We start from the raw sequence: 10,982 nt of genomic DNA on the forward strand, positions 1-10,982 counted from the left end.
AGTTACTGATGTCATTTTCTTTCATGGAGCCATGGAACGTTTACTTATTTCAATAAAAGATGCATATAGTGAGTAAAAATTGTTCAAAAATTGTTAGCTCAATGAGTGAAAAGTGAAAACATAAATGGGGCAAATTCTCTAAGATTCGTAGTTGCGCCAGGCGTAGTTTCGCCAGCGCTCCGCAAATTCATTAAAATCCGAAGTTGCGCTCAGGGGTAGCGTAAGGTTGCGAAGTTGCGAAGTTGCGCTAGCGTTGATTCGCTAAGCGAAGCGAAGTTACGCTAGCGATGGTTAATTTGCATACGGCGCCAAATTTAAATTTCAATGGAGGAATACGTAGAATCACTACAAATGCCTGGGAAAGCTTCAAAACATCAAATAAAATTTTTATTTTGCCCTACATATGTGCCCACTGTATAGTTAAGTTGCCATAAGTTAGGAAATGTAGGGGGGAAGGAGGGGAGCCCCAAAAAAAATTCGATCTTTTTCAGCCTATCACCCATAATATAGAAAAAAACGCCAGCGTTTTTTGGGACTTAGAAATAATTTTAACTTTTTTTGAAGCAATCCCTATCTACTCTATTGCGCTTCACCTGGTCTGAGGTGGCGAAGGAAGTCTGGCGTAAAAGGTAGCGTTCAGAACAATGCGCGCGTTAGTGAATTTGCGTAGTTACGTCCGTTGTGCAAATTCGCCAGCCGTAAGGGTGCGAAGTTACACTAGCGAAGTTACGCCAGCGTCTGTCTTCGGCTTCGGCGCATAGTGAATTTGCCCCATAGACTGATACCTGTCCACTTTGCTTTAACCATATACAGGTATGGGACCTGATATCCTGAATGTTCTGGACCTGGGGTTTTAAGGATAAGGGAACATTCTGTAATTTGGATCTACTGAAAGTCTAATAAAAAATAATGTAAACATTAAATAAACCCAATATGACTGTTTTGCTTCCAATAAGGATTAATTATATCTTAGTTGGGATCAAGTACAAGTTACTGTTTTATTAATACAGAAAAAAATAAAAATATTTTTAAAAGAAATTCTCCTACATACAGCATAGAGCAAATAAAATAGTTATATGGTTTGATTTCATTCATACTGTATTTAGATTTTTAGTAGAATCATCATGATTAAAAATATTGTCTTCTTCTTGCCGGTATCTCTTCTTGACCTACATCTTTATTCTACTTGTCCCCGTAGAACACACAAAACTATATTCAGAAATGGCTTATTGAGTAGCAAAATAGCCAAAATAACTATATTCTTTGCCCAAAGAGGAACATTTTTGGCATGATTTCAGCATCATAGCAGACAAGAGCCTACTTGCTCTTTATTAGTGTTGCCACTTTTTTTGGGATGAAAACGGGCAGGGGGCTGGGCTGTGAAGTAGGTGGGCATGCCAGTGACGTCGGAGGGCGGGTCAGTGATGTTGGGTCAGGTGATGTGGGGAGGCGGGGCGGTGGCATCAGGGGTGGAACTGATAACGCAGTGATCAGAGATTTTCTAATTTGGAAATCCGGACAGGAACTTTTCACCAAAAACTGGGCTGTCTGGGTGATATATGGACAGGTGGCAACCCTACTCATTTTTTACAAAATCTGGTTAAATAGCATCTATGCCCAAGTTGCAGCAGAGTTCTCTGTCTCATTGTGTGAGAGAATGTTGTCACTTCTGGTGAACCAATGCATGCAGTGCCAAAATTGGCATTAGCTGGAAAACTGTTAAGTGCAAATGAGTTGCATGTGTAGGTCGTAAAGCCTTGGAAATATTGCTGCATTCCACAGGGTTGGTAAATAAGCCTGAAAACATGCAATTAAATGAATGCATAATAAAAACTTGACAAAAAAAAGAGGACACATCAGCTTTTTTGGACTGCCTGCATTCTAGTTCACTGAGGGGCCGATTGATTTGCTGGTCAGGCAAATAGTTGTGAGTTTTGTGACTTTTCTGGGATTTAATATGCAACAAAACTGCGACAATTGCGAATCAGAAAATACTCCTGCTAAAACTTGTCAAAATCATGTAGAAGTCAATGGCAGAGATCTCTTTTACAATTGGAAGATCTTTCTTGGATTTGTGGTTTTAGAGGTTTTTGGGTTTTCTGGCTTTTGTGTGACAATATGGAAAAGTCGTAGTTATTGTGCGACAAGTTGAAAGATTTGCATTTTCCGTGACTTTTCCCTTTCGTGCTGTATCAGTTCGGATCTTTTAAAATATAATGACTTTGTGCTTTTAGAGTTTAGTCTTGGTTTCAAAAAACTCTAAAACTACTAAAATGAGACTATTGATAAATAGGCCTCCATGACTAAGTTAAATAGCAATTGCACCCCAGAAATGGCTGGCACCAAGTGGATGCAAGTGACTGAAAATGTGATTTTGGCCTGTGTGCTTAAGTTACGTGGATAAAATATATAAGAAGAGGATGAATGCTCATGATAAGCTTGACAGAACGAGAATTATCTTTGAATATTAGAGAAATATTAGAAAAAGACAGATGATACCTTTACTCATTGGATTAAAACTGTATTTGTCAGCATTGTTAACTAGGCCGGCACCTGTGTGGCTTCTCTACTTCATTAGATGGAACAATGACTCGCCCACTGTCAGCTTGGCCCAAGTAATATTGCTCTGCAGTGTATTTCAGGTCTCACTTGCTTTGCTTTCAACCTCGGCAACAGCTGAGACTGCGGCAGGATATATTTGAACACTCCACGGACAGAAAACAAGTGTTTGTTTACAAGGCAACATACATTAGCAGGCTCACGGGGATTATCAGATCATAAGTCTACGGTGATTAGTAATCACTGACTCAGTGGTCAGATATAGGATCTAGGCAAAGGCCTAAGGAAGGGGATTTGGTACTGACAGGAGCTTCTGCTACTCACACCCAGCAATGAAATGTCAGTAAATACTTTTCATCAGGACCAAACATTTATTTTATCCAATGCTTTCTGTACAAGTTTCTTTGGTTTTTTAATTGCTTGAAATCTGAACACATTGGACCAGATTCAGTTCAGTGAGAAAAAGGTTGATTGTGTGAAAACTCATGGATGAGATGCAATTAAATTCAGAGAAAGTTTTCTCACTGTTTATCGCATGAAAACTCTATTGAAGTCTACGGGAAAAAAAAATGAACTGTATTTGTCCATGAGCTTTAACATGATAAACCATGAAATTAATCTGGCTCATTGTTGGGTCTGCACTGGGGAAATAAACTTAGGGTCTTCAGCAAGCGCGTTCACTATGACCTGTTTGTCAAATAGAAAAAGGGTTTGTTATAGTGGAGTGTGGGTCAAGAAATTCTCGACCCGTGCCCAACCTACCGTCCCCTCCCAACCAGTATCTGACCCAGCCCACTGATGATTAAGTGTTTGTAACTGTTCCCCCTCTGTTTATAGATCTGCGCCTGCTCAAACGTCACAAAAGGGGGGGGGGACAAGTCTATAAATTTAGGCGCGGGAGGCTGGCAGTGCTAGGTTGCGGGCGGGAGAGCAGGAGAAGAACTCAACCCAGACCCACCTGCAACCCAAAGATTTTGTGCAAGAGCCGGCCGGACCTGGGTAAACCTGGACCACACATCACTAGCTTGCACAGTCCAGAGATCCATAACTACCTGAAAAACCCAACAAGCATCATGCTTTTGAGGTCAGCGTTCCTGATTCACTTTGAATAAAGTGTCTGACTTTTTAAAGTAGATTTCAATGTCGATTTTGTGATTTCTATACCTGTTTTGAAATGACCTTCCACACTGTTACATGACATACCTATTACAGTTACAATATAGCAGTGGTTTCCAGATTGAGGGTTTGATCCTCCCGGGGAGGGGGGCTAGGAGCAGTGGAAGAGACTCAGCCTGAAGGCTAGTTAGACTGACAACTGGGATAAATAGACATTTGTTGTCCTAGATATGGCTAAAAGCCCAATTTAATGTTTATGTTGAGATTTAGGGTGAATAAGTATTTGCTGCTCTAGATATTCTTCAAACCATGACTGAACAACTGATACACCATAATATTTTCATACATATTCATTTCATGAGCTAAGGGGAGTATGACCAAAGTTTGGAATTTCAAGTGGGTCAAAGATTAGTTCTGAACATTGTGCCAGATGCTTCCCCACCCCAACTGTATTTTACATGACCCCATAATATATTATAGGTTATGTGAATTTTCGCAGACGTGAGTATCTGTTCCCATATGAACGTAACTTTCTGACAGCCCTGGTGACCAAGGAATACCTTTTCTGAACCACTGTAACTTTCATATCCAACGTTACTTTTGGTCTTGGCTGCTATGGATATATTTGCATATTTTGTACAGTTCTGAATACCACAGTTCTCTCTGGTTGTTAAGGTTTACTGCATTTTGGCTCCTCTGTTAGCAAATAGACCTCTACTGTGTTTTGAAGATTAATAGCTTCAAAGACCAGTTCGCAAAATCCCAATCTCTTCTATACTTGCTCCTTGCACACAGGGTGGTGTCTTTTTTGCTAAATTGCAAGTTGTAAAGTACACGGTGAAAAAGTGAAAGCAAGATGCACACGGAGCTTCAAGGAGCTGAACACAGGGGTATAGCGCGGTTGGGTGAGTCTAGAGCAGTCAAATCTGTATTTACTTATATGTAATCAAGTTGCAAGGAAGCCCTGGCATTAACAACTGCTTTCATTTTTTTATTGTGGCCAAAAAATGATCATGCATTGGTTTCATAAATGAGACTGTGACCTTGTTTGATGTCATTGAGACATCAGATTGTCAGGTCTGGCTCAGTCAGGAACAACGTCCCAATGATGTAAATAACTACACTACCTATGAATCAGAAACATAGCTTTATTGAGAAAGAACAGTAGTTTCAGCAGAATAATAATACATTGGAGCATATATATATTATGTAAATAAATTGTGATAACAAATGTTATCAAATACTTCTAGGTGCAACTCACTTAATATTTTTTTTATTATTATGGCGAACAATTAATGTTTCACTTATAATAATCTAAAACCAATATCAAGGCGATATATCTTGATAAACGTTTTCTATTATAACCAAAATGTCTGTATAATTTAAAAGGGAGTGTGCACTTTTTTTAACTTAACAGTTACCCATATCAGGTTCACTGACTGCCCAATTAAGCATTTAGGAGACAACACTAAATTGTTAACATCAATCTTTATCACTACACAGGTCTGTCTGTATATTATTTACATGCCTATAGTAATATTCTTGCTCAACAGGACATGGGTTAGGATAGAGTTGTTATATGGGTGAAATTAAAGAGAAACGCTATATCAGCCATGGATGTAAAACCTTTGCCCATCCAGATGCTATGACTACAGTTCACTTAATTTTCCATAGTCTCCAGAACTGTCATTCTCAGCCTCTCCCAGAATTCAGCTTGCTCGGTTTCTTCTTGAGGCCAGTCTATGTACGTTTTCTTTCTCACGATCCTGGCTAATCTGTGATATGCCGACAAATGATAACCAGAAATGTTTTCCAAAAAAATTAAAATCAGATCATCGTTTTTCTCGGCCAGTAACTTATAGGTGGCCATCCTCATTTCTAAAGAGCACCAGTCACTCTGTAAATAATTGTAACTAATTAAACAGATTGTCTTCCTACTCTTGTAGATACTGTCCATTATGTTATCCACAATATCTTTTCCAACCAGAAAATCCCTATTGTGCAAACACAGTTTTATAGTATTTCTACGTTTTTCTTCTAAATTAGGGACAAGGTACTTTACAACCCAGCCTTGATCCCTGCTGCAGTAAGAAACAAAGGCATCGTATTCATATGCAATGGAATTGTCTGCTTTACCCCGAAGTTTCTTCAACCAAATTTGAAACACGTAAAAAAGTTGGATGATATCTGAATTAAAAATATTGTAGAGCAAAGTTAGTACAATAAACAGAACCAGTGAAGTAAATGTTACTATAAACAACATAAAACCAATCTCCAGTCTGCAGCTCCTTTCATCGAAATCCACCAGGTTATACTTCTTATTAAGCTTAAAGCAAAATAAAGAACAGATCCCTGATACAAACGTGTGTTTCTCTTTCAGTGCCCAAGTAACAAACCAAGAATTTTCACAATCGCATTGAAATGTCACATCATACAAATATATGAATTGAACTGGACTCAGTATATTGTGTAATCCTGGGTCCACTGCCAGAATCATTTCATTCTTCAGCACAAGAACTTTGAGGGATCTCATGTCCTTGAGAAACCCAACAGTGATGTATTTAAAGCCACAATTGAAAAGTTTGAGAATCTCCAGTTTATGTAGATTATGGAAAAGATCATTAGGAGGTTCATTTGGGTCAAGAGCTGTCGCAAGGTTTTTGACTTCTAAACTTCTCAAATGAGGAAGATTAGAAAAATTTACATTTCTAGTCAAAGGTATGCCAGTAAAGTGATATTGTAGATTCTCCAGATTTTTAAAATGCTGCAGCAGGGAAACATGACGGGAGCATGAAATGAATTCATTAGTGTTGATTACTTTTAGTTCTCTTAAGGTGGAAAAAAATGGATGGCCACACTTAATAACTAATTCAACACGACTTGCATTCACTCTCAGTGATTTCAAAGAGGAAGCTGCAGTGTCATTCATATTCACAGCTATATATTTACCAGTTGTCTGGATGTCTAATGTCTCTATGCTTGAAAACAATTCAAAACTAACAGCAACAGACACAAAGCCAATTTTCACAAGGCGGAGTTTGGTTTGCCTTTTTAAAGAGAATCTTTGGATATCTTCCATATTATTGTTTTGTATATAGAGTTCCCTTAAGTTAGAAAGTCCTGATAAAGAGCTAATTTGTAAAGAGGTAAGTTTGTTGTTTCTTAGATCTAATAATTGCAAATCATTCAGCCCCCAAAACGCTGATTCTTCAATGTGTTCTATGCCATTTGTAGCTAGCATTAAATCTGTAAGTTTAGTCATGCAAAAGAATTGTCTGTTTTTTAAAACAGGGATATTGTTGCCATTGAAATACAGCACTTCTAGACTTGATGTAAAATTATCTTGATAGGACAATGGGCATAGATTCATAGGAAGACGGTTATAAGACAATTGCAGTTGTTTTAAATTTGGCAATATGTAGAGTAAGTCAGGGTCTACAATATGTATATGATTATGGTTTAAATCAATAAATTCAAGAGAAGAGCAACCTAAAAAGTCTTTTGTGTAGATTCCAAAGAATCGGTTGGCTGGTGCACTGAGTGTTTTTAGCTGAAATCTATCAACTATGGAGCACAACATATCTGTTTTGTGTGTTTCATGCCAACATGCAGACTTAAGATTTAAACTATCCAACTTCTCCATTCCAGAGTTCAATATGTCTTCCAAATTTAACTTTGTATAACCAAGATTCAAAAAACATATATTAAATCTTGCTAAGGCTTTTCGCTGGATGACATTTAAAGGATTTCTCTCCAATACAAGCTCTGTTATGTTTGGCAGACTTATATTTTGTTTGTGCTGAAGATTGACACTCTCTATGTTGTTAGATCCCACATCTAAATTATGTATAGAGACAAGGTTTTGGAAGATTTTAAACACATGAAACAAGTCAGTGATGCAGTTTGCAGGAAGTGAAAGGGAATAGAGAAATGTAAAAGAAGGCAGACGGATTCTCATGCTTTTGACCAGGTTAAATCCTTCTAGGGTGAGATGTTTTAAAGAGTGTAAATTACTAAAGGCATCCATGGGTAAATAGAGATCATTGCACATTGAATGACCAAGAAATGAAATTGAGAGAGATTCAAGATTGTCTAGTCCTTTGAAGGCATCTGGGTAAATTCTCACCAAAGGCATCTTCATGAATAAGTATAAGATCTTCTTAAAATTAGCAAAGGTGCCACCTTGAATGAACTTGTTGCTGCCAGAAAGACAGAGGATTTCAACTGTTGAGGGAACATCTGATATGTCAGCAGTTATATTTGTAACATTAGCACACAAGGCCAGGGAAGTCGCGTTTTTATTCAAAGCACATCGATTGCTAAAAACGGGATCACGAAGTTGCACAGATCTATCTGCAACACTGCATTTTTTTACAGTCCACCCTAAAATAACAGATGGCAGGAAAAAAAGAATGCAGACTATTAAATAGTAGCTGTTCTTCCAATGTTCTTGTTTCAGACACAAATCCATGGTCCACTCGATCCTCATAAAATCAAAAGATAAGATAATATCATGGAGAATGCACTGTTAAAGTATAATAAAACACAATCATTACAATGCCAACAATTCCAAGTTTATTGTGGCAGTGATCAAATTGTACTCACCCTTGATGGGGTGGGCACATGAGACATAACTGTTTAATTAGTTTGCTGAGCTCGCAGGTCAGACTCAGATTCAAAAGCAAAGTAACTGAACAGTTATGTCCCATGTGCCCCCACCCTTTAATCACTGACTTAGGTTAGTGAGATGAAAAGAAGGAACTTGTGTTCTGACTTTTATGTTAGACATCCAGTCACTCCAGCCTTTATAGATTATATTTTTGGCTAACTAACTATATTGACTTTTTTTTTTTTTTCACAGCCTATCTATTTGCCCATTTTAATTTTTTCACGGATACACCTATATGTATATATATAGCACATACAGCACTTATAATTGGAAACCATTAAAAAACCACAAACTAGCAACTGTTCAAAGGAATAATCATGTCTCTGCCATGGAAAGACTGATGAAGCTCAATGAGGTTATAGCATAAAATAGTGCATTTGATTGTCTATCAACCATGACTATTATTTCTGTAATGAGATGATATGACACCTGGACATTACTGTATATTATATCATATCATATCTCCCAGATACAATGAAAATGCTGTATCACCCAACACACCTAAACCTAGCTAGTGTAAGCTATGCAAAGATTAAGACTTGAATAACTTGCTGAAAATCTTACCTTGAAAGATGAGCAGTTCTTTTCTAGCTGTCCTGCTGTCCACTAGAAGAGCTTCTTCGACATTGAACTACAATACCAATTCATCTCTGGATGTCATCAATAATATCCTGTAGCCCCCCCCCCAGCCAAATCCCAAAAAAAGATGTGTCCAGGTGTGCTTCCTTGCTAGGTTTATTATATTGTCCATTCCATTGACTTGTTCTTGATATTATTTAATTTCACAGCTTCAGGTTCACTTTTCAGACAGAGCAGACTTTAGTATATAGCACAATATAAGTGAATGTAGTTCTGAACTTAATGTGTTGTTCTGTGTCGTGCCAGAAGATTCCCGGGTGCTTCTGTATTTTCTATGATCCCATAATGTATTTTAGGTGATGTGAATTATATAGACGTATCTGTTCCCATACAAACGTAACCTTTTGACAGCTCTGCTGACCACAGAATAACTTTTCTGAACCACTGTAACTTTCGTATCCTATACTAAGGATATCTTTACATAATTCTTACATCTGGTTGTTAAGAGTTAATGCATTTGACACCTCTGTTATAGACTCCTACTGTGTATTATAGACTGTATGCTTTAAAGTGCCATTTTCTAAGGTACTTGCATCAGTCTGCCCTCATCTATAATTGCTCCTTGCACTCAATTCCAGTTGTGTGTTTTGCTTAGTAAGTTGCAATGTGCAAGGTGTACAAATGCAAGGAAGTCCTGAAATTAACATCTGCTTTGGTAAATCATGTACACATTGTTACACACGTTACAATGCATTGTGGCACAAAAAAAAACAGTATAGATCAATGGCGGAACTACCGGGGGAGCAGGGGGTGCGAGCGGGCCAGGGCCTGCACCCCCTCAGGGCCCCCCGGCAGTGCCGCACGCTACTGAAATCAACCCGGCAGCGCGCCGTAAGGAGGGGGCGGGGCCCGGCTGCGCATCACGAACCAGGGCCTGCCCCCCTCTAGGAACGCTGCTGGTACAGATCATGCATTTGCTTTTTATATGAGACCTCATTTGTGTGCTGCCCAAATTTTTCAGAATAACAGCCTATATATGCAACCAAGCAGGGACTTTTAAATAAAAAGCATGTTAGGCATTTTTTGACTGCTGCAGTTCTCTCGTTTAGAAGTGCGGCAGTCACTTTACCTTCCTACCAGCCGTCTATTTCATTTAAAATAAACAGGAAATTCTTTGTTTAGGGCAAACATTAGCACTGTCAGGACTGGGTCACTTGGGAGCAATGGACCCTAGGAAGGAAATAACTGCACTAAATATGAATAAGTAACACAGCTTTTTTTTTATCAAAAAGAAACAGTAACAGCATTATGGTCATAAACATAGTACTGTATATATCCAGTACCAAATTCTTCCTGGTGCTTAACCAAGGTTATTCTTCATACGGAAAAAGTTCAAAAAAGGTGTGCACTCACTTGAAAATCCTTTATTATTTTGGCAACTAATATACATATACATATACTGTATATAACTAAGAGACATGATTAAATCAAGCACAAAAGGGGGCGATGTAATAACGTACAGACTCACCCTTGCTCGTTTTACTGGATATTTTATACAGACTGCAGAGGATTCAGTGCGCCTGCATTAGTGTAGAACTTCCAAACCAAGGAAAAAGGACAGAAATGTAGAGCACACTTCCACAAAAAATAAAACCACTGCTTATTGTTACATTAAAAAACAGAGTTGGCTTCTGTTGAATGGCAGCCTAATGCGTTTTTGGAACAAGGGATTAGTTTACATCCCCTAAACAATAGAATAAGATAACACATTTACTCTATTGGTAAGGACAGCTCTAATTCTCCTATAGACAAACATTTCAAAAGGTGTAATTTGAGAGGTTAAAAGGATTTATAAGTACAAATAACAGAGAAAATCGAGACCCCAATAAGAGGAGGTAATTTTTTAAGAAGCTTTCTGGATGTTTGAGCTAAGTACACACCCTCCTTTAGGCAGTGGTGTAACTAGATGATACTCTGACCCACAGCATTAATTTTAGGGCCCCCAACATATCCAGAAGTTGCCCTGTTTTACCAATATATGAAATTGAAAATGGCTCAT

General features: G+C 38.1%; 1 protein-coding gene across 1 annotated transcript; it reads right to left on the minus strand.

The window, feature by feature from the left end:
• Positions 1 to 5,137: 5,137 nt before the first annotated feature.
• On the minus strand, positions 5,138 to 8,146 carry LOC108697026 (toll-like receptor 12). The gene has a single exon (XM_018226700.2). The coding sequence runs from the start codon at positions 8,144 to 8,146 to the stop codon at positions 5,336 to 5,338; it is 2,811 nt and encodes a 936-aa protein (XP_018082189.1). The 3' UTR covers positions 5,138 to 5,335.
• Between the last annotated feature and the right edge of the window lie 2,836 nt (positions 8,147 to 10,982).

This window comes from Xenopus laevis, chromosome 7L (genome assembly GCF_017654675.1).
Source record: "Xenopus laevis strain J_2021 chromosome 7L, Xenopus_laevis_v10.1, whole genome shotgun sequence".
Lineage (NCBI taxonomy): Eukaryota > Metazoa > Chordata > Amphibia > Anura > Pipidae > Xenopus > Xenopus laevis.